The sequence below is a fragment of the Lytechinus variegatus genome, chromosome 18 (assembly GCF_018143015.1).
Source record: "Lytechinus variegatus isolate NC3 chromosome 18, Lvar_3.0, whole genome shotgun sequence".
NCBI classification, from domain to species: Eukaryota; Metazoa; Echinodermata; class Echinoidea; order Temnopleuroida; family Toxopneustidae; genus Lytechinus; species Lytechinus variegatus.
In genome coordinates this window covers 18,298,860-18,323,751 of record NC_054757.1, presented here as the reverse complement: position 1 = coordinate 18,323,751, position 24,892 = coordinate 18,298,860, and the positions used below count along the sequence as shown (strand labels likewise).

Sequence of the window (24,892 nt, the reverse complement as noted above, 5' to 3'; positions counted from 1 at the left end):
CAGTTACATCCAAATGAGAGAGTGGATGATGTCACCCACTCACTATTTCTTTTGTTTTTTATTGTTTGAATTATACAATATTTCAATTTTTACGAATTTGACGATTAGGACCTCCTTGCCTGAAGCACAAAATGTTAAAATAATGGAATTCCACGTGTTCAGGGAGGAATGAAACTTCATTTCACATGACAATGACAAGAAAATCAAAATATTTCATATTTCATATAATGAAATACAAAAGAAATAGTGAGTGAGTGATGTCATCAGTTCCCTCATTTGCATACCGACCGAGATGTGCATATGAAACTTTAAAATGCCATAACTTTATTATTTTACATCAGATTTTGATGAAATTTTCAGTATTATGCTTGTTGATTTTTTCTCTTTTTATTCAAATCAAGTTTTTGTTGGAGTGGACTTGTCCTTTAAGTTAGCTTTCCTTAAAAAGAAATGATTACTTACTCATTGAGCGAAAGGTTAATTTCAAAACATATCTTTTTTTCTTCGTGTCTTTACCAATTCTCCAAATGTTTGTCTCTTGAAGCAAAATCTAATTTTGAAAATATTGTTTTTTCATGATGTATCAATGTGCTTTTATCACATGCATTTTTTTTTTCCGAATAAAAAAAAAAAAACTTTGCGTGGGTGCCATTTTCCCTCACACATTTTCTCATATTTCTTTAAATAAAACACAATGCTGATTGTTTAATCTTAATGATGACATATCTTCATGTCTTTATAAATCTTCTTTTCCTCAATGAACCAATATGGTAATTTTGAATAACATTTACCATATTTCTGGCTTTATGACTTTCCAATGTGCCTTTATCAAATGCAGTTTTTTTCTGAATTTTGAAATAAAAATGGGCCTTTTGGTGCCATTTTTCCTCTCAAACCATCTTCACATCAATAAGCATGAGCTTATCTCGATCATCTTCGTCTTACATCAACATGGTGTAAGAAATAATACAAAAATATACCCTTTCATATGGAAAATCAACAAGGATTTACAAGGAATACAAACAGATTGGAAACATATACCAGTTTGATTGTTTCCTTTCCATCAATCAAACTTCACGTTGCAGACCTCCCTGTTGTACCGTCATTTTGACAGGCGACCTCATCTGGCATTTGACCTTATCTGACCTTAACTCTGACCCAACCTGAGGCTGCTTCACGTCAGAAATCCTCTCTTCTCCATTTCCTCCTCGATGACTGATCCTAAAGCCTTGATGTAAAGACCATTGAGTCTGCATTGCCTCCCGAAGCGAACTGCTATGCCATGGGGATCATCCCCCTGATTATTTTTTTGGAAAAAGGATTAAAATCAACATAGTATTATTAGAATTTTTTTCCCCCACTGTTTTCATAACATGGACAGGAATTGCAACCTTGTAAAATGAACTGCAGTATTTTGAGGGATGAAAAAACAACAGAATTTGGGGTAGAAAAACAGTATTTTGAAACTTTCTGCAATAGACAATTTTATTTTGGGAAAAATGTAATTCTATGGAATCTGCAATGTTTTCATTAAAAAAAAAAGGAACACTTGATATTTCTGCACATTTCCAAAAACATGTAATGTTAATAGGCCTCCATTATCATTAAATAAACTAAAACTCAAATGGCCGAGGAAGGAAAATGGCGGCGCGTTTCGTGCGGATGTGATTTCCGTAGCGAGCAATTTCAGACAGGAATTATAACCGGTGACGAATCAAAGTGACATTAAAATTGTTGATTTTTAGCGGTATTTTTTAAAAAGAAAATCTATTTCCTGTTTGGGATTGCTATATCCCCTGTTGTTTGCATTTTTGGGTTTGGCTGTGATGTTATTTGAGGCCATCTCCTTCGATTTAGTGCAACCCATTTTTTTTGTTTTTTTTGGTACTGTAATTATCTTTATTCATGTTAATTTTTCCAATTTATTTTATGTTGTGGCAGAATGTTTTTTTCATTAGGAGTAGTGTGCTCAATGCAGTTTTCTTGTCAATTTGTTTTCACAGTGGAGTTCAACATACATGTACATGTAGTATTCAAATATCTTGGCTTTTAGTATTTGTGTTTAATCCAGATCCTACACCATGGCTTTAAAGTTGCATACTTTTAATTGTTGTGGATTGCAAGATTTTCATAAAAGAAAGAAGATTTTCCACTATTTGAAAAGTTTGGGTTCAGATATTATCTTCCTACAAGAAACACATTCAGATAAAAAAGATGATATGTTATGGAAAACTCAGTGGGGCGAACTGGCTTTTTTTTCAAGTTTTAATTCTGCCAGTAGGGGAGTAGCAATCCTTATTAGAAAAACTGTCTCTGTTCAGGTTCATTCTGTATTCAGTGACCCTGATGGGAGATTTATTGTATTAAAGGCATGTTTAAATGAATTACAATTGACTTTAGTTAACATATATGCACCAAATAAGGATGACCCAGACTTCTTGTTAAAAGTTTTTGCTGAAATAGATAAATTAAGCAGTCCCTTCCTAATCATAGGTGGAGACTTCAACTTAGTAACTAGTCCACTTGACTACCAGGGTACAAGACCACAGCATTCAAACAAAAATTCTAGTGAAATGCTGTCTATTTTAATGGAAGATATTGGACTAATTGATGTGTGGAGACACTTTCATCCTAACTTACGACAGTATACTCGTCACCAAAAATCCCCGAGGGCTTTATCCAGACTTGATTTTATTTTAGTTTCTAGTAACTTTATAGACAATTGTGTCAGTTCTAAAATAATTCCTGGAATACAATCTGATCATTCTATGGTCCACCTTTTCTGTGAATGTGAAATGGTTACCCCAGTTTGGCAGAACCTTCTTGCTATAATTTCTCAGAAAAACAAATCTGTCATTATTGTAACCAACTTTGAAAAACTATTTGGAATCTGTAATGACAAATTCATTTCATATTTATTTTTGTTATTGAAATACCACATTTTCATTTGCAAATTCAAGAACCATCTTCCCAATTCATCAGCTTTCAGGTCCCTTGTTAAAAAACAGAAAGAAGTTGAATTTTACTTGGCAAAGAAGAAAAACAAACTAACTGCTCACTTTAAGAAATGGCGCTTTGAGATTTAATTTTTCCCTTGCAATCCCCTGTGTAAACCTAAAATTAATACGTATTCTGCTTAAAAGTGTCTTTTTATTTCAGTTTTTGTATAAAATGATACTGATAGTGCTGCATGTATATGTTCATTTACAATGTGATACTTGTATGTACTGCTATTATGTAAACTCTCGTTTACCTCAAGGGCGAACTCCGAGCGTTTGCGCGTGACCTCCTGACCTACAATTCCCACCATTGTTTTCGGTCGGTGAACATTTTTTAGAATGTACACATGTATTTGTAGACTTCGCATATTGAATGGGCTGGACTGAACGGGGTCGAGTGGTGGAGCGATTTTTTGGTTTACTGTATGTTGTTGGTGCGGTGTACTTGGAAGTGATGAAAAATTTTAATGCCTCGGGGGGGGGGGGGGGGTTTGAAAGGAGAAAGTGCGAGAGAGAAAGAGACAGTTGGGGGGGTGCCTGGGTGTTGGCAGTGGAAGGCAATTTGTATTTTTACATGAATCGCCCTGCCGTTCGACTTTGTTTATTCCGGCCATAGCTGCGCGTTGTTTACCTGTTTTTTTGTAGGTCTTCGATGTCAGTGAAATAGTGACTTTCTGGAGGTTTGTAAACTAAGGTCTGTACACTGGCCATCCTTTTCTGTCTCGGAACTTCGCTTTTGATCAATGCACCATTTTGCTATTATTCTGCCTTGATTTTGTTTTCTAATCATGTAAAAATTGTTTGTATATATTATGATCCTCGATGATTTTTCAATAAAAATATAATTAAAAAAAAAAAAAAAAAAAAAACTCAAATGGCCACTATCTAACAAAACAGAAGAAATAACTAAAATTGCTTACTGTTTGATGAAAGGGTTGTAAATATTATGGAACATACCTTATGTACTAGCCATTCTGAAATTTCTCTGTCTGGGGCCTCATACTGAAGTCTGAAGACAGTTTTTTCACTTTCATCAGTAAGTCCACTTCCTTCAAAGAAATATGAGAAAATTACCCAAATCATCAATTCTCTGCTTTTTTAAAGCAATTCTAGTTTTAAATGAAAGACAGAATGTTGTTTATAAAACCAGATGAAGATATAGGCCTAATAATAATAATATTAATAATAACGCAGTTCTTGTAAAGCGCATATCACATTATATCATAACATCCCTATGCGCTACCAAAGGACTTGGATATTATTACCCTGGCTTTAGCCCCGCAGCCTTTTACAGCGAGGTGGCATTTCAAGGAATAAATTCCTGCCAGGTACCCATTCATCTCATCAGGGTTGAGTGCAGCACAACGTGGATGAATTTCTTGCTGAAGGAAATTACGCCATGGCTGGGATTCGAACCCACGACCCACTGTTTCAAGGTCAGAAGACTAATTCACTGGGCCACAATGCTCCAAAAACACACATGAACTTCCCGAAGGCATTTAAAAACTTCCCAGACCCCACTCTATAACTTGATTTACAGAGCGATTTTTGCCTGAGGATATCCTAGCTTTGGCTATGATGCCCATAAAGGTGCTCGAGCTTTCAAGGAATTTCTACCTACCAGGTACCCATTCACCTCACCTGGGTTGAGTGCAGCACAATTTGGGTGAATTTCTTGCTGAAGGAAAACTTTTTAACAAGGATGAGTTGAGCAATCTAATTTAACACATCACAATTACCAGCTATTATTAGAGAGAAAATAAAGAAAGGCACTATTTCATGAGCACAGGGAAAAGATTAATTTTGGATGTTTGCAAGATTTACTCATTCAAATGTAACTCCCTCTTTTGTACATAAATTCTTTTTAAAAAATTTCAGGGGGGGGGGTAAATTTGCCTAACACTGCACCAAAAAGCGTTCTAAAATATCTGCAATAGCCCAAAGGTGCAACATATTCTGATAAGTTAAGAATTACAATTCTTTCCTTCAGATCCAAGACCTGTTTCACAAAACAGCTTGTAATACAAACAAATTTACAATAACAGTAAAAAAGCTACTTTAATCATGTACACTGTAATTGGCCACTAGTAAACTTATTTTTTCTTTCAATGGCCACTAGTAAAATTGCTTAATATAGAAATTGTGCACTTTAAGTTTTTATTATGACAGGTCCTTGTGAAATGGCACCAGTGATTATCTTTCAAACAACTTTTAAATTCAAGACTTCAAATCGTTGTTTATGGGATTGCGTTAAAAGTGCTAAAAGTAGATTCAGTGACCTCAATTCCCAAGGTTCTCAAGCTATTTTTATGACTTGTCGTCTTCCAATAATCCTGTTATAAAACTAATATGTTTACATTGACTAGCACACTTGACAGGTTAGTGAACTTTCCTAGATTTCTTGTGTGGAGAAATCTTCGAAAACTTAGAAAGTCTCTGTATAGCTGGGATGATCAAATTTTCTGACCAGCACCCCTACAATAGTACTAACCATCTGTTAGTAGACCAAGCACACCAGGGGGGGCATTGGGACCTCAATAAGGTGGAAAACAGCTGCCAGAGTAGTCAGACTTTCACGTACCATTGTACAAAATCCACATACATTTCATTAAGATCTTGATCTTACAAATTGTATATATAATATGTGATATCTAAACTGCAATAAACAATAAATAATTTCACTTCAAAAAGGTTCATAACTAATAAAGGAAAAAAATCACTGGACAATTCACCCTGCCGTAACACCATGTCATCTTTGTGTACAATGGAATGCACCACCCCAAAGTCTATACGCTATTGTCGCCTAGACTAGTATGAGGTCAATACTGTTAACAGTTAGTATTATGTTTCTAGTCTTTTGACCTCAGCCCAAGTGATAACAAACCTGTAGAAAGACCTAGAGTCTATGGCCCAACTTCTGAATTGGGTTTAACTTAAACTCAGGTTTAAAGTTGTGGCTTAAGTATGGATAGCCAATTGTTACATAAATCACTAACAGTAGAGATACCATATTTCAGCTCATTTGACTCTGAAATCAGTCATAATTGTCTTGAAAGTATAGATGATTGTCTTCAGTCTTCACCAATGAAGAATCAGGAAATAGCACAGTAAATATAAGAAAAACATAAAACTTAATGAAAATTTTGACACTTTTGGCTTCCAATAATTTTAGCACAGAGTTAGACCATGGTCTACCTGACTTCAGAATACGGGCCTATACACATTTACCTTTGTTTCCTTTTACAGGAGGAACATAAATGGCTTGTCCTGGTTTCTTTGCATGGCTCTTGTTTTCCTTTGCTATTGTTTTCTGCTGCTCTTGCATTATTTTCACCTCCTTGTCGTAGTCATCCCTGAAAATTGAAAACAAAAAAAATTAGCCTGGACAGACACTTTGTCTAACACAGCCAAATAAAAAACAATAATAATTTGTCTGTCTAAGAGTAAGAAAGTTAACAGTTAAGTCTAACTTTATCTGTTGATCACTTTACTTAAGATCTAGAGTAAAACCCCAAATATTGGACGGTTCCAAATATCGGACGAAAATAACTTCAACTCCCTCCAGGACTACTCGAACTGGCAGGGGACTTGTATACATGAACATACCTGCTATTGAACTACACTTACAGTAACATAGACCCAGGTTGCTGATCAAAAAATATCGACAGGGGTTAAATCCAGGGGTAAAATCCATGATTTTGACTTCAAAAGATTCTTATGACCCTCGCTAATTATGGACTCCAAAAGATCGATGACCAAAAAAATCTCATAAGGGGGAAGTGATTTCCTCCGTAAATCTCGCTGAGGAGATTGCACATGTTCAATCTATCACAAAAGAAATCTGCAATGGCCTACGCAGGGGTTCCATACGGCTGGAAATTTGACACCCTACCAAATAATGGCACAATCCCAAACATCGGACATATTGGCCGATGGAATTAGAAATGCGATTTGCGTGCTGTTGACGCATGCGCACCCGTTTCAGAAAGAAGTCGCATGCAACTGAGCGAAGACGTCCCATGTTTGGAGCCGAAAGAGGTCCGTTTGTTAAGTAAATTATCATTATTTACTGATTTCTACATCAAAATAGTAATAATTCAAATCGGCATTTGTGCAGCTAAAATAAATTATTAAAAAGGTCAAGTCCACCCCAGAAAAATAGTAATTTAGAAAAGAGCATGATCGGTTAAGGGTTCGCATTGAGGTGAAATTTTTTTTTTTAGGTACTTCTATCAAATTTGCTTTTAAAATAATCTTTGATATCTCAGGTTTAAAAAAACTTAGTTTCATGAAGATTGATGATTCCGAAAGTACCGGAATAGTCCATTTTATTCATGGGGGTGCTGCTACCTCTCATCACGGACGGACATTTCTACTCAAAATTAAATTCACTCTAGTTTTCTTGTTTTTAAAGTTACTCTAATTTGGTTTGGATGTGCTTGCACTCTGAACATTACTCTATTATCAGACATAATATAGTAGAAAAAAAATATTGGGAAGTAATTTTTTTTGGTAGGTGTTAACATTTCCATTTTGAAATTTCCGTCCGTGATGGAAAAAAAGATGAAAAGTTTTTTTATTCTTTATCAGAATAGAAATAAAAAATAAAAAGGTGTAGAGGTATCTCTCTAAACACTGTACATCATTTTATTTGAACATAGCTGAAATCCATACATTTTATCCATATCATAACTTCAATCAAAAATGATCACGGACGGACATTAATTTCATCACGGACGGACAAAATTAATTCACTCAAATTCAATTCACTCTAGTTTTATTGTTTTCAAAGTTACTCCAATTTTTTTCAATGGTCTTGCACTCTGAACATTAATCTATCATCAAACATAAATTAATAGGAAGAAAATATGGGAAGTAAACTTTCCTTGTAGATGTTAACATTTCTGTCCGTCCGTGATGAAATTAATGTCCGTCCGGGATCATTTTTATTAGGATAATGTCTATGGATTCAGCTTTTTATTCTTTATCAGAATAGAAACAGAAATAAAATTGTGTAGAAGTATTTCACTGGACACTGTATATCATTTTATTTGAACATAGCTAAAATCCATACATTTTATGCATACAATAAATCAATCAAAAATGATCACGGACGGACATTAATTTCATCACAGACGGACAAGTGAAATACTTGTGGAAAGATTCATATATTCAAATGAGAAACTTTGCTGAGCAGATTATGAATTTAATTTTAGCTTCTAATTGCAGTGAGAAGTGGCTCTGAGAATTATTCAGAACTCAAATGGAGTAACTACCTACAACTCGTCACATTTTTTTGTGATATCTTTGTTTGGCCGTTATTGGGGCTATATTTTTGTCAGGAAAAATTGTTACAAATTATTGGAATGCAGATAGGGTTGGAAAGCTGCATGTACATGTATATGCCAAAAAAGCAGGTAATAAAATATGGCAAGAACAAGTCCAAAGCTGTAGATTTCATCAATTCAAGCTTGCAGAAAGTGATGGAGAAGAAAGTAGAATGCAATGCATAATCTGATATTAGCAGAAAAATCAATTTTTCCATGTTCAAACCTATGGATTCACAATGCTTCTAATAGAACATGACATCACAGTCTTGAGGCTTGTGAAAATTACATGAATACCTTTTTTGAAGTTCATTATGGAGCTAATTTTAAGCAAATCGCTTAATATCTGGTAAACTGAAAATGCATAAAGCTTGCACTGCAGTGTTTAAAAGTTTTAATAAGCTTTGGATTGGTATATCAATTTCAATTTTGGATTCGGTCAGTGCCTAAATACATGAGGGCTGTTGATATTATGAGGTGTCTCAACTTTGATATGTGCAAAAGATGGATTTAAAGAGAGCCCCGACAAGTGTTGATCCAACAAACAAGCATAAGGATCAGCGACCTGTTGATCTTTTCAATTGAGATTTTTGACCTTAAAAAAACCCCTCTTTGCTCTTGGAAAATTAATGCCTAAAAATCATCAAGATCATAAAAATACTTGTATCAACATGATCATTGATCAACTAGCTGTTGATTTGGAACCTACATGTAGTATTCTACAATTTAAAAAGACAATATTCTTAATTAGACAAGAACTGTGTTTAGAGCAATCATATGTCTAGATTATACTGTGCGTCTAGCATAGAAAACAAGTTGCTATACATCTTAAATCAAGTTGCAGCAACTTGATTGAAGTTGTAGCAACTCGATTGTGCAACTAATAATGTTTGATAATATTAAGATATGTACAAATCATCAATACAATAGCATTTGTTCCCCCAAGAAAGTATTAAGAACTTCTTACAGGGTACTTCCAATGTATTTTGATTGTGTCCGTCCGTGATGTCCGTCCGAGATGTCCGTCCGTGATGGAAAATATTTGCAATTCTCTCAGAACTTTGATATTGGTTAAGAATTCAATTTGCTGAACATAGAAGCTAACATACCCGAGTGTTAGTTGCATTAACAATTATTGGTCCATGTTAAGCTGTTTAGATAGAAACAATAAAAATGTACAAAAATTCTAAAAACCACATTTCTATCATGTCCGTCCGTGATATGGCACATTTAGTGGATACCTATGTTTGTAGGTAACCATGGCAACAAACTTTTTTCATCATTCAGCATACTTTGTCCTACCCTTCACCACAAAACACAAAGGAACCTTGTTCATCTTATTCCTAATTTGTTACAAGCCTTCAAAACTTTCAAAATCTATCAAATGTCCGTCCGTGATGAACCGATCACGCTCAAAAATAGAGAAAAATCCAACAAGCAAAACACTAAAAATTTCATCAAAATTGGATGAAAAATAAGAAAGTTATGACATTTTAAAATTTTCGCTTATTTTTCACAAAACAGTTATATGTACATCTCAGTGACATGCAAATGAGACAGTCGATTTCTACAGAGCTACCAAGCATTTTGGACTCTTGTTCATCCCCTCAAATCTCTGTCTCACGCAACTATCACAGCCTATCCCCATATACATTGTACACAATGTCTGTGATCTCACTCAGATTCACAAAAAAATCTCACGCATAGCTGGTCTTTGAACTTAGCATCTCTGTTTCTATCACTCACTATTTCTTTTGTTTTTTATTGTTTGAATTATACAAAATTTCATTTTTTACAGATTTGACAATAAGGACCAACTTGGATGAACCATTAAAACAATGCTAATTCTAAATGTTCAGGGAAGAATTAATCTTTATTTCACTTGACAATGGGGAGAAAAATAGAATATTTCATATTTCATATGATGAAATACAAAAGAAATAGTGAGTGGATGACGTCATCAGTCTCATTTGCATACCGTCCAGGATGTACATTTAACTGTTTTGTGAAATTAAGCAAACTTTTAAAATGTCATAACTTTCTTATTTTACAACAGATTTTGATGAAATTTGCAGTGTTATGCTTGTTGGATTTTTCTCTTTTTATTCAAATCAACTAATGGTTGGGGTGGACTTGTCCTTTAATCAACAGATATCAAATCAATTATTTTGGGGTCTCGAACGCGATTTAAGTCGCCGAAATTGATCATAGAGCACAACACTACGGGTCCGATTATTGGCAAAAAAAAACAAGTTAATTCTGCCTTTTTTCTGGTAACAAAAGTTAGTAGGCACCCCAGGGTACATTACCATCCTGCCTATGGAATCTACAGGTAGGACTATGGTATGCCAATGCTGTACACAGCACGCAATTAAAAAAATCATTAAAATATCACTTTTGTGACCAAAAATACTAATTTCCATACAGTTTCAATTTATTTTTAATTAGTAATTTGGAGGTAATTTTTGCATTCACCAGAGCGCTCGAAAACTTGAATTTTGGGCATATTTTCGTGTACGCCCTCTATTGGTGGAAAGTAATATGGCACAACAATTGTAGTTTTCAATCTCTATTTTAATTAAGAAAAAATAATTTAAAGAATCAAATTTACTTAAGAGCCAAATTATATGATGAATAGCTGTAATGGTACCTGACAGCTTAAAAAATCAGGCATTTGTCCCAAAGAAAAAGAGAAAATAAGCCAAACATTGCCAATCTTATTTCACCAAACAGGAAGGAGTAAGGGACCGCATCCATATTGTATTGGCAGCGTGCACCCCGCGAGCACACCCCCGCTGCGGTAATTAGTGAACAGGATGTATCTCCCCGCTAGACGCAGCTAGCGGCGGCGCGCTGCTCAGATTAAAGCAGATTAACAGTAATCATTAATCCGAGATTTTATCATTGCAGCTTCTCGCCGCTTCTCGCAGCTTGCACGCGGCCAACTTGCAGGCGAATACTCGTACTCAAAATGATGTGCTTTCTAAATCCGTTGGTGAAATGTGCGCGACCGATGAGGCGATTTTCTTGTCTGCCCGACACGAAATGAAGTTATTAAAGTATGAAATATTGAGCTAAAAAGTGTCTTAGATTTTTAGCAAAATAATTCTTATACATTTCGAGGTGGAAAGATTCATATTGATATTAGTTTTATATTATTTCCGTTGCGTAATAATGATCTATTTCTTCCAACAAAGTACGATCATCACTTATTCTTAATCCGACCCCGACATGAAATAGGACATAGTAACTTCTAGCAATGTAAGATCATCGCTTGCGTGTTTGTTTAGGTCCGTTCCGGCACGAAATGAAAGTATAAAAGGATGAAATATTGAGCTAAAAAGTGTCTTAAGAGGTTTTAAAAATATTTCTGGTACGTTTCAATGTGGAAAGATTTGTATTCATGTAACTAAACTTTACGAAATAATTATGTATTTCTTAGAACAATGTACGATAATCGCTCGTTCTTGAATTCGACCAGACAATCAATAATACAAGATATGGAATATTAATAGATAAATGGGTCGTAAATACTTTTAAATAGTTTGAAGGCGGAATGAATCTAATTACCCTTCGTATAGTAATCTACGGTATTTTCCCAAATGTATGATTATCGCTTGCCTGTTTGTTTCCGCTCCGGCACAAAATGAACGGGGAAATTAAGGAAATATTGAGCTAAAAAGTGTTTTAATGGTTATAAAGATATTTCTGGTACGTTTCAAGGTGGAAAGATTCGTATTCATATAATCAAACTTGCGAAATAATTATGCATTTCTTTGAACAATGTCCGATGATCGCTTGTTCTTGAATTCGACCAGACATTTAATAAAACAAAATATATGGAATGTAAATGGGTAGTAGATTATTGAAAATATAGGCCTACTTTTAAATAGTTTTAGGTCCGTTCCGGCACGAAATGAAAGTATAAAAGAATGAAATATTGAGCTAAAAAGTGTCTTAAGAGGTTTTAAAAATATTTCTGGTACGTTTCAATGTGGAAAGATTTGTATTCATGTATCTAAACTTTACGAAGTATTTCTCTGAACAATGTACGATAATCGTCGCAATTCGAACAGATATGTAATAAAACAAAATGTATGAAATATTAATAGATTACACGGATCCTAGATTATTCGAAATATACTTTTAAAATGGTTTTAAGGCGGAAAGAATATACTTACCTTTCGTAATAATCTACGATATTTTCCAACAATGTACGATTATCGCTTGTGTGTTCGTTTCCACTCTGGCACGAAATGAAGGTATAAAAGAATGAAATATTGAGCTAAAAAGTGTTTTTAATGGTGTTAAAAATATTTCTGGTACGTTTCAAGGTGGAAAGATTCGTGTTGATATAATTAAACTTGCGAAATAATTATGCATTTCTTTGAACGATGTCCGACGATCGCTTGTTCTTGAATTCGACCAGACATTTAATAAAACAAAATATATGGAATATTAATAGATATGGGTCGTAGATTATTCGAAATATACTTTTAAATAGTTTCAAGGCGGAAAGAATCCAATTACCTTTCGTTGTAATCTACGGCATTTTCGTGTTTGTTTCCGCTCTGGCACGAAATGAACAGAGAAATGAAGGTATAAAAAATGACAGATGAGTGTAATGGTGCTTCTTCGCAATTCATTATGTTTCAATACTCGTGCAATGTATACACAATTAATCAATTTAGAAGCCCATTGTAACGAGTAGTCTGAAAAACGCCCAAGCGCAATGAAAAGAGCAGGATCTTTCGCAGAATAGTTATGTCCGCTACGCCCATGACCCTTCAATGATAATTAATCAATATAATCTACGTCGGATACTTTCTTTGAAAAGAACTTGCCGCGCATTATATTGTGAAAGCAAATGATCTTTAATGACTTAAACAGCACCATTGTTAAGCATTTAATCAGTTAATCTTAAAAGAGGATAAGAAAGAACATCCCGTGGAGTCTACTTTTTTGCCCTCTTATAATATCTTAATGCTTTTAAAAGTCATCCAACACTAGAATCTTTTGAAATATTGTTCGGCGATTTCATGTAAACGGGGGGGGGGGGGGGGGGGGGGGCTGGGTGTCGAAAATTATTAGACCTATAAAATCCTGGGCACGTTGAAATCAACAAAGTATGTGTAGCCCTTTGGTATAATTATGTACATATATATTTTTAGGGCGGTAATGTCAATAGGCATCTAAAAAGAATAGCTTTTTAGAAGGCGGGATTATTAGAACTTTGATTATAACTTACCTTTTGTATCGGCGTGGGGATACAAAATCTTTGCAAATTGTTAACATAGTTAAAAGAAAGATGAACTTAAAAATCGGGGGGGGGGGGGTTGTTGCACCCACAAATGTAATAACGCCCACAAATGTAATAACACTTTACCCACAAATGTAATAACGCCCACAAATGTAATAACACTTTACCCACAAATGTAATAATTTTTGATCGCCCACAAATGTAATAATGACTTTACCCACAAATGTAATAAATTTGAAGGGATTTTTGGCGAATCCGCTCTAAACTAAAATCCTATAGTAATGCGTTCATATAGCACAAAAGTGCAAAGTCTTTTTTCAGACCGGGTTAATAAAACATCAAAGTACAAGTCCAAAGTCTTTTTTCCAGACCCGGTTGTTTCAAAAATTATAATATAAATCCAAAGTCTTTTTTCCAGACCCGGTTGTTTCAAAAATTATAATATAAATCCAAAGTCTTTTTTCCAGACCCGGTTGTTTCAAGAATTTTAATAAGTCCAAAGTCTTTTTCCAGACCCAGTTATTTCAAAATTTATAATTTAAGTCCAAACTAAGATACGATAATGATATTCCTGTGGAAAAAATGGGAATCGAGCTTAGTCTTTTCTCCAGACCCAGTTAATCAAAACTGGTGGAATTAATGTCTTTGTTGTTGTTTCAACTTATACGGTGTATATTGTGAATGTATGCACTAAGAGTAAATTGAAAATCAAGCGTAGTCTTTTCTCCAGACCCGGTTACCTGTTATTTAAACATTATGAATAACAGTTTAAAAACAGTATAAAGACCCCATAATCTTATTAATGCTGGATATAGCGTAGTCTTTCAGCCCGACCATTTTTTTTCTTTAAAAAAAACGCTAATAGTAAGAATAAAAAAAAAATCAAAGTCTAAGACCAAACAAACCTTCAACCTAAGAACCTGTTTTAAAAGAGGTTTAGAGTGTTGTCTTTATTCCAGACCTAAAACAATCACGAAAAAAAATCTTCTAACATAAGACCTTATATTCTTATTCTCGTGGAATAACACGAGTTTTAAAACGTACTCTTTCCTCCAGACCCGGCTATTAAAAAAAGTAACTGAAAAACTTCAAATCTAAGACCAAATTTCCAAAGTTTCACCCAGTAAAAATATGTCTTTTTTTAGATAATACTACTACCTCTACTAACGCGTGGGTTAAAGCAGACATCCTTTCTCCAGACTTGGTTACTATTTGAAAAATAAAATAATTTTTACAAATATTCTAAAACGAATACCCAATAATCTAATTACTGTGGAACAACATGAAGACCGATTGTCGAAGATCGACTTTCCTCCAGACACAATTATTTCAGGAATAAAAATCAATAAAACTCAACCCCCAACAACGAATCTAAGAACCAACAATCCTCCAAATTAAGACCATGCATGAAGAAAAGCACATGTATAGAGCGTTGTCTTTATTCCAGACCCGGTGATTTAAAAATGATTTAAACAATCCTAAAAACAAAAGACTCATATTCTTATTCTTGTGGAATAACACGAGTATTATGCTTAGTCTTTCGTCTGGACCCGGTTATTTAAGAAATATTGAAAAAAATGACAGCTGAGACCAATCTTCAAAATTAAACCCACGTAAAATGCTTGGGCTTAGAGTGTTGTCTTTACCCCTCACCGACGTATATTATAACTTTTGAAACGACCGGGTCTGAATAAAAGACTTTGGACTTGCATTATAATTTTTGAATTAACCGGGTCTGGAAAAAAAGACTTTGGACCTATATTATAATTTTGATACAACCGGGTCTGGTAAAAATACTTTGGACGTATATTATAATTTTGAAAAACCGGGTCTGGAAAAAGACTTGGACTTGTACTGTAATATTTCATTAACCGGGTCTGGAAAAAAGACTTTGAACTTTTGTGCTCTTTGAACGCATTACTATAGGATATTAGTTTAGAACGAATTCGCCAAAAATCACTTCAAATTTATTACATTTGTGGGTAAAGTCATTAGTACATTTGTGGGTAAAGTGCATTATTACATTTGTGGGTAAAGTGTTATTACATTTGTGGGCGTTATTACATTTGTGGGTAAAGTGTTATTACATTTGTGGGCGTTATTACATTTGTGGGTAAAGTGTTATTACATTTGTGGGCGTTATTACATTTGTGGGTAAAGTGTTATTACATTTGTGGGCGTTATTACATGTGTGGGCGATTATTACATTTGTGGGTGTAACAGGGGTATACAACCAAGTCCATACTAGTGAGGGCACTAATAGATTTACCCGGGGCCACAATGCCCTTTCAGCTATATACTTTAAAAGATATGCCTCATTATATTGCTATATAACTAAGATCAGATTTCATTTGGCCTTTGTAAATGGTGCAAGCACGAAAACACGACACGAAGCGCGCTTGAATTTTCTATAAGGCATATCTTCAACAATTTTGATAGTTTTGACATTTAGAGAACGTTCGTAAATAATCAAATGAATAAAGCTTCCATTTGTTGGGGGAGCCAGGGAGAGGGTGGGGTGTATGACATTTTGTGTCCCCTACGCTTAACTGACTTTTGGAAGGACGTGTTCTCCCCCCCCCCCCCGACATGTTTGATGTCCAACTACCCAAAACATATAATGGTCGGCTTGGTCGCTATTTTTAAAATCCCGTTCTTTAAATTTTCATGATCTACTTTAGTACTTTTCATACTTTTTTTTTTTTTCACATCTTTCAATTCATTGTATTTGTGTTCATTTCTCTGTTTTTAAACTATCTTTTGCTCTCGCGATTTTTCAAATGACATTTACAAAATTATAATAACCCGAACCACTTTTGAAATATAATGTTCGTCTGTTAATATTGCGTGCTCATTGTAGTTTCATGTTTGGGTTATTTTTGCACCATTTGGAATAACGTCAACCTGGTCAGGCTTTCTGCTTTCACTCCTGTTCAAAGAATTCTTGTAATTGTTATTTTTGCCAAGAAAAGCACAAAGGTTGTCCTGACAAAAAAAAAAACGAGATGCTAACGTAAATGTTTTCAATGAAGCTCAGGGTCAATGAATTCGATCATGGGCACTAATCACTCCTTTGTGAAATGACGAAGTGCCAGTTGCCCGAACTTGTCACAATAGCTCTAATTCTATAAGGAATTAAATCTATTGTTCCTTCGCATTTTATCGTTGAGAGGATAAAAGCACATTTGCAACATATTTTGCAGCTCTAACCTTGTTGACAAATTAGACACAGAAGAAAAGCGACGCCTATTGGACAAAATTGTTTGAAAAAGACGAGATGTAAAATAATCATCAACAATTGCGTATGCATCAATTAACTAGAAATGGCACGAAAGTGGCAATGATTCTGCATGGAGTGGAAATAGAACATGTCGTCCCTTTTTCAGTCCACGTTCATTTACCGTGCTGTGTATATAGAGCAACATAAAATTCTGAACGCAAAATATATTTTGTCATATTATCATTATATATGTATTACTGTTTTTTTTTTAAATCCCCTTGCCCGCCATCCGGGGTAGGAGGATGGGCGGCGGCAGGGTAATTTTGATTACGGGGAGGAGTAACTTTTTTGTATACTTAATTTCATATCGGGTCGGATCAAGAACAAGCAATAATTGCATGTTGTTAGAAGATGTAGATATTATAGCGTAGTGCGAATTATATTCTTTCCGTTCCAAAACTCTTCAGAAGTATATTTTTAATAATTCAAGATCTTTATGAACTCGATATTTGTCAATTTTATATCGCCATTTTATGTCGGGTCGGATCTCTTTCCGATTCGAAACCTTTTAGAAGTATCAGCTAGATCGAAACTCTGTATATAGGTATATCTATGATTTTCTTAAAGTCGACCATCATTTTATAACGGGTCGGACCAAGAACAACAATCGTATGTTGTTGGAAGATATAGGTATTCATAGCCCAACAAAAATCAATTATTTCCACATCGAAAGTCTTAAAATATATTTTGACAGAGGATATCTTTTAACTCAATATTCCAAACTGAAATACTTTCATCTCATGTCGGATTGGATCAAGAATAAGAAATTTTGCGACTTTTAATCCATTAAAATATTGCCTTTTCGACTTTGTCGGGAAAATTAGTCATTTCATTTTTTCTGACAGAACATGGGTTCGTCCATATACGGAAATATCAGTTATTTAAATCGTTTACACTCGCATTAAATTTAAAATCATGCGTGATCGATCCTGCATTAATTTGAGATGTTTGTAACTCCATTTCATTTGCCTTTCCGATATTGCCGGGAAAGTGTCATTTATGTTCTCAGAGAACATGAATTCAGTCCTAAAGATATATGAAATTTATCTTAAATTGTTTGCACCTCAAAACAATCGCTCTTACATCAACACATGATCAATCGGAAATGATGGCGAAAATCAAAGAACGACAGAGATATTCCATGCATCCAACAATGGAATCGGTTCGCGAAATACGCAGTAGCACCCATTCATCATGTTCATAATAAAATATAGAGGGTGAAGAGTTTCCTCATTTGAATAAAAACATGCGGCACTAAAAAAGGGATTGTTACATGTATCAGTTCCCATTATGTGTGTAATGACCCTAGTCTATTTATTCACAAAATGTTGCTAAACTAAAAAAATAGGCCTCAAATGATTGGATTTATCAAATACTGCAGTAAGGAAATTACAATGAGTATCATACAGTTTCAATTTTTTCAAAAGTTAGATGTTTTGTGTGGGGATGTCATCGGATCCCAAGCGTTTTCTTTTTCTTCATTCAATGTTTTTTTAAAAAGAAAAAAACTATGGACTACTAAACCGCACATCTGGGTTTTTTTTTATTGTTCCTGCTCGAAATGATATTAGAGCGATCAAAAGACGGCGTTTGTAATTTGCATTCGACCCTTAACGCCCCCGCAATCCCCCCCCTCTGCGTGTGGTCTTTAGCGTCACTAGGGAATTGTTAACGCACTATAGAAAACTGGTGGATGAAAGGCTGATCGGATTTAATCCCGTGCCTAGAAAGACAGTATTGAAGATCCTTGATACTGAAAAGCACTGATTTTTATACCGAGACTTAAACCTCGGTCACATTTGATCTACGGCAGCCGTAAGGCGAATTAAAACAGCCGTTTATTCATTTGTTTTATATACAAACCACCTATATGCAGCTGGTTCAAAAATGTTAAAACGGCTGTTTCCGACTCGCCGTACAGCCGCCATAGAGCAAATGTGACCGAGGTATAAATGGTAAAAAAAAAATGACAAGCAAAAAAAAGTCTTCACATAGGAGAGGGGTCACTTATGGCTCGTCAGGGATCACTTTGGACTCGTCAGGGGGGGGGGCAGGGATACGTCACTTGCATGTGTTGTGACTCGTCAGGGGGGCAGTCTGCCCCCCCCCCCCTTATTAGGTACGCTAATGGTGCTGATCGTTGACTTTGGCCGGTTTATTAGGTCCGGTAAGAGGTAAAGGGTTGGAATAAAAATTTTAAACGTCTCAGATTGAAAATCGTTCAAGACAGAAATTATTTCAAAATTGTTTTGATTTGGAAATTATATTGAAATAATTTAATTTCCTTTGAGAATAAACTCTCTCCTAAAAAGAAGTACAATTCACGTATCTTTTCAATTAAGTCAGAAATATAAGTCCTAAATACATTAGATATATGATCTCAACTCTCAGAACACAGCTCATGATCGATCGGAACGTATTTCAAAATTGTTTTAAGGTGGAAATTATATAGAATTTGTTTCAGATACCATAAGCTCTTTTTCCTGAAATAAATATTATTCGCTTATCTTTCCAATAAAAGGGAAATACGTTGGAATAAAAGTACTCAACATCTTAGTCTTAGATTAATGCACGATCGTTCGAGACGTATTTTTGAAATTGTTTTGAAGTGGAAATTATATATCATGAAATCAATTAAAACCTTCCAATGTAAACTTTTATTCTCCTGGAAGAAATACAATTCGCGTATTTTTCCAAAAAAGTCCAACAGAGCAGATTGCGTTCCCAATAATTTTCTAGAATCAAGAGTGCCTACAATATCAAAAATTCGGCATAAGTTAAACAAAAAACCCAAGATAAATATACCCAAACAATTTATACGATGTCAGAAACAAAATCGAAATGTCAAAAAATCAAAACAAAAATATCATAAAAGGAAGTATTTCAAACCAACATAAAAAGTAAGGCAGTATGTCTAACAAAAGAAAAAGAAGTAGACATTTTGTTGATTTGCGATTTAGCGTGTTTAATGATATGGCGTCATTATCATTCTCCAAAATTTAGTTTGCCGTTGATATCAATGTTCGCACTAATTTAGTTACATTCAGGCATCATATTCATATTGTGTCATTGTATCTGGCCTCTGTCAGAAAAAATAAATGTTCTAACAATATTAATCTTCCCGTGGCAAAGGTTAATAGGCCTACCCCCTCTAGTTATACACTCTTGGCGGACATTATCCGGCGGAGTTAGATGATATAGGCCTATTCATACCAAGATGTCTCAAACTGTGGCCTTAATAGAGGTAAAATGCATGCATGGGTACCATTCGTGCAACTGCTCGATCATTAATATTCTTTTTAAACGAACGGTTTGTCTTGCGCTTCTTGATTTTCATGCTCGGGAATTAATATTTTTGTCAGTGCCAAGAAGCAACGTGTACGTTCGGATAAAACGGAATAAAATAGGCGTGTAATCCATCTGTATCCGGTCCCAAAATCATACGTTAAAAAAAGTCATTCAACTTATTTTTCATGTGTGAATCTTCCGTGTCAATCTCAATTCGAAAGCTGCAACATTTTCGAAATCGGCAGTATTTCTATTGATGGGGTTAATTTTCAGTTCAGTTCGTTGACAACGGAAACTGTTGAGAACCATCGACTTATCGATATCGAGAATTTTTGTCATATTCATAATTATGCGCACGTGTTGATCTGTAGTACTCGGTCGCCATGCGACACGATGCGGCCGAGCATATTCTATCGCTAGCTAGCTGTAGTCATTTCCAATAGAGCGTGCTTGCATGAAATGCTTCGATACGGACATAAAAGAGGAACGCCTTTCATTATCATGCTTTTAAATATAATAATTTGAAGTCGAGTAGCACAAGTGGAACTAGTACAGGCACCACGACGTACATGTTTACTCTTCATTCCGGGTCTTCATTCCAGAGCGAGTCGCGGAATTGAAGGCTAGCCGTGGCCGGCGCGGGGTGAGATTGCCTTTGCGAATTTTGATAGAAATGGGGGGCAGCGACAGCGCAGCTAGCGGCCGCTAGATGCAGCGAGCTGAGGATTAAATCTATAATCAAATGTAACATAAAGTATGGCAGCGAGCGGCAGCAGGCACAGGGGGAGCTGCGAGAGCGGATGTGAGTTCTATTGTGCTTTAATTACCGCAGCTAGCTGCCGCTGGCCGACGCTATTATCCCGTCTTAGAGTGTGCAAGCGTACGCTCGCGGGGTGCACGCTGCCAATGCAATATGGATGGGCTCCCTAACAGAGAACAAGGTTATATACTTGTTCATACTATAGAGTGAGTGGTTAGCAAGTAACTAATTTCCGTCCATATTTTCTTCATTTCTATTTTTTTGTGAATAATATTCAACATTTGTACAACAGAAATAAACCTGAGCAAAGTTACATAATGAAAAGCAGCAATGGAAACTTACAGTACTACAGGCACACATTATTTTAATAGTTAGATGGAGATAGCAACAGTGATAGACCTGGAAACATGACTGCATAAGAAATTGCATTTTTCCAGTAGATCCGGTAATAAAGGTAATAAACCTTATTTTGCCACACATAGCAGGGTGACCAGACGTCCCATATTTCCCGGGATTGTTCCGTATTTTGCTCCTGTGTCCCGGCGTCCCGACAAACCCTTCCCGGGACGCCTATTTGTCCGTATTTTAGAATACTGAGCAAAATGTAGTTAATTTTCATTAAATAATTAACAGCTGACAAGGCAGGGACAACAATTAAATCGATAACTGTAAACTTTTGCAAGTTCTGCGGTGATTTCTTGCTAACCCAATACATTGCAAACGAACTGGCATCCTGCCTGTGTGTGGCAGGCTACTAGCTTGGCATGTAGGATCGAAGGAAATTCTCAATGGTGCAAACAATCTCAGATGATAAACAGTTTTTCCACCAAAATAATCACAAAATCGGTGGGAAATTTTTATAATTACACTACGGATTCTCAGATTAATGATCTGGAGATGTAATCAGAGGAACAAGTTATTGACTTTTCATAGATCTAGTTGTTTCAGCTTTCGTTTTGAGTCTTGGTGTGTACGATGCCGCGATGTTTCATCTAATTTTCAAGTTTGACAATATGTTTCACTTTGGAAATCTTATTCATTTCTAAAACATTTTGTTTTAAATTTTAAAAATACATTTAAAAAACACGAAATATAATTATGATTTTTATTAGATGATTGAATTTGTTTGTTTACTTGAAGTTTGAACTTTTCCCCTTTTCTTTCTTTTATATATACCCTATCCTTTCTGCTTGCCCTTTTTTGATCCATCTATCTTTATTTCCCTTCATTCTTCCCTTCCGCTCTTTCTTCCTTTCTTTATTTTTTTCCCTTCTTATTCTTTTCCTTATTCTTTCTTTCTTTTGTTTCTTTCTTTCCCTTCCTTCCTTCCTTCCAGTTTTCTTCTTTCTCTCTTTCTTTCAAAGAATGAAGGAAACATGTTTATTTCCTTCATTTCTTTACTCCTTTTTCTTACCTTTTTTCCCCTTTAATTCTCTCCTTTATTTTGTCTTTCAGACATTTATTCATCTTTCTCTTTCTTTCTTTCTATTTTCATTTAAAAAATGACGGTTCAACCTTTTTCTATCTCTTTTATTATTTCTTTCATCCTTTTATTCTAATTTTCTGTTATTTTTTTCTGTTTTCCTTTATTTTCTTTTCTTCTCAATCATCTCTTTTCTTTCTCTCCTTAATTCTAACACTTTGTGTGGGCTTCTTTGTTGATCTTCGTTTGTCAGTTGTCCCGTATTTCATTTTGTGAAATCTGGTCACCCTGACACATAGAGATGTAACTGTAATCCACTCATTCAAAGAACATGGTTATGATATACATAACCTTTTTCTCTGCTACTACTGCTAGTACTACTACTCCGTGTGGTGAAAATGAAATAAGGTTGGCAATATTTGGCTATTTTCTCTTTTTCTTCCGGGACAAATGCTTGACTTTTTGATACTGTCAGTTTCCATTACAGCTATTCATTATAGTCTTGGCTCTTAAGTAAATTATTGGATTCTTTAAATTATTTTTTCTTAATTAAAAACTACAATTGTTGTGCCATATTTCTTTCCACCAATAAAGGGCATACACAAAAATATGCCCAAAATTCGAGTTTTTGAGCACCCGGGTGAATACAAAAAATTACCCTAAGTAACTAATGAAAAATAAATTGAAACTGTATATGGATTATGGATATTAGTATTTTTGGTCGCAAAAGTAATTTTTTAAATTGTGTGCGGTATACAGCATTGGCATACCATAGTCCTACCTGTAGATTCCCGACAGGCAGGATTGTAATGAACCTTGGCTTGGGTCACTCATTCAATGAACAAGGTTATGATATAACCTTGTTCTCAGTTATATCTCCATGTGTGGCAAAATAAGGGTGGCAATGTTTGGCTAATTTTCTCTTTTTGTTTGGGGCAAATGCTTGATGTTTTTACACTGACAGTTTCCATTACACCTGTTATTCATACAACTTGGCTCTTATTTAAATTTGATAGTTTACAACATTTTTTTCTTAATTAAAAATAGAGATTAAAAAATGAAAATTTTCTTGCCATATTACTTTCCACCAATAGAGGGCGTACACAAAAATATGCCCAAAATTCAAGTTTTTGAGCGCTCTGGTGAATACAAAAATTATTCCCAAGTTACTAATGAAAAATAAATTGCAACTGTATGGAAATTAGTAATTTTGGTCACAAAAGTGATATTTTAATGACTTTTTAAAGTGTGTGCTCTGTACAACATTGGCATACCATAGTCCTACCTGTAGATTCCCCACAGGCAGGATGGTAGCAGTGAACAAGTGGGTGCAACTTCGCCTCATCGACATCGGCATCGCCTCACCTGTTTTGCTGGTTGCGAATGATATGTTTCATGAATCCGGAAGTAAGATCTAAACGCGAAACATTTCCACCACGGTCACTACCATTCGTCCCATCGTCTAATTCCAAGTCACAATCTTCCAGCATGCCTCACTTTTGTCTAATTTCAAAAAAGAAAACTTAACGTAGCTGAACTTCCGAAGCGATGAGCGTAAATAGCTTGTATTTATGGAATGCCAAAGGTTTTTGGTATTTTTTTTGCATTTTTTTTTAGACACGATCTACACTCCTACCCCGGGGTCCTATACCCCAAAGCCCGGGGGGAGGGCACTTACATTGGCGAGTGGATACCATGCGCGACCAAAAAACACGTAAAAAGGATGTCTTTTTCAACATAGGGCACGTTACGTACGTAACGTGATAATTAGGGTGTCAAGAACACTAAAATAATGTAAAATGGGTATCATGTCTATTTTGCGCTAGGAGGCTACGTCTTTAGGGTCAAATTTGCTGGGATGAAAAAACACATTAAAATGTACGTGTTTAGAGTCCGATTTGCGCGAGGTATGGAAGGTGGGGCCGTACAAAACCAAATGGAATAGAAACCTTTAGTTAGAATAATATATCTAGCCCTAATGCCGATCCACCAGCAAATAGTACTGAAATTATACAACCCTTTTAATAGCCAAATTAAGACGTTGACCCCGAAGTCTATATAAGTATCAAATGATTTAGTAATATGGCCAAAAATCTACTAGGGGGGGGGGGATACAGACCATGACTGGGTAGTGAGCATTGTAGTAATTTAGATTGATATACAAAGAGCGCACGAGGGCCATAAGGGGCTATTCTTATTATTACTAGTATCTTTGTTTTCCTCTCATAGGCCATTCTTCTACTTCTTGATGATCCTCGATCTTCTTAAACAGTTATATGCACATCCTGGCTGATATGCAAATGAGAAAACTATGATGACGTCATCCACTCACTATTTCATTTGTATTTCATTATTTGAAATATTCTAATCTTCTCCTTATTGTCAAGTGATACAAGGATTAATTCCTCCCAGAACATGTGGAATTAGCATTGTTTATATATGTTTCAGTCAAGTTGGTCCTATTGCCAAATCTATAAAAAGTGAAATATTCAGAGTGATGGACATCATCGACTGAGTCTCCTAGTGTGCATATCACCGTTTTGTGAAAAATAAGG

General features: G+C 35.2%; 1 protein-coding gene across 2 annotated transcripts; it reads right to left on the bottom strand.

Annotated features, from left to right (window-relative positions):
- Nucleotides 1-401: 401 nt before the first annotated feature.
- Nucleotides 402-23,930, bottom strand: LOC121431876 (UPF0561 protein C2orf68 homolog). Of its 2 annotated transcripts, none has more exons than XM_041629653.1 (4): nt 6,627-6,708; nt 6,228-6,352; nt 3,957-4,048; nt 402-1,297 (listed from the first exon to the last, which is right to left on the bottom strand). In XM_041629653.1, the coding sequence occupies exons 1-4, from the start codon at nt 6,632-6,634 to the stop codon at nt 1,175-1,177; spliced, it is 348 nt and encodes a 115-aa protein (XP_041485587.1). In that variant the 5' UTR covers nt 6,635-6,708; the 3' UTR covers nt 402-1,174. The 2 variants fall into 2 exon arrangements, with proteins under 2 accessions (XP_041485587.1, XP_041485586.1); XM_041629652.1 differs by lacking the exon at nt 6,627-6,708 and adding an exon at nt 23,703-23,930 and having other exon boundaries at nt 406-1,297.
- Nucleotides 23,931-24,892: the final 962 nt, after the last annotated feature.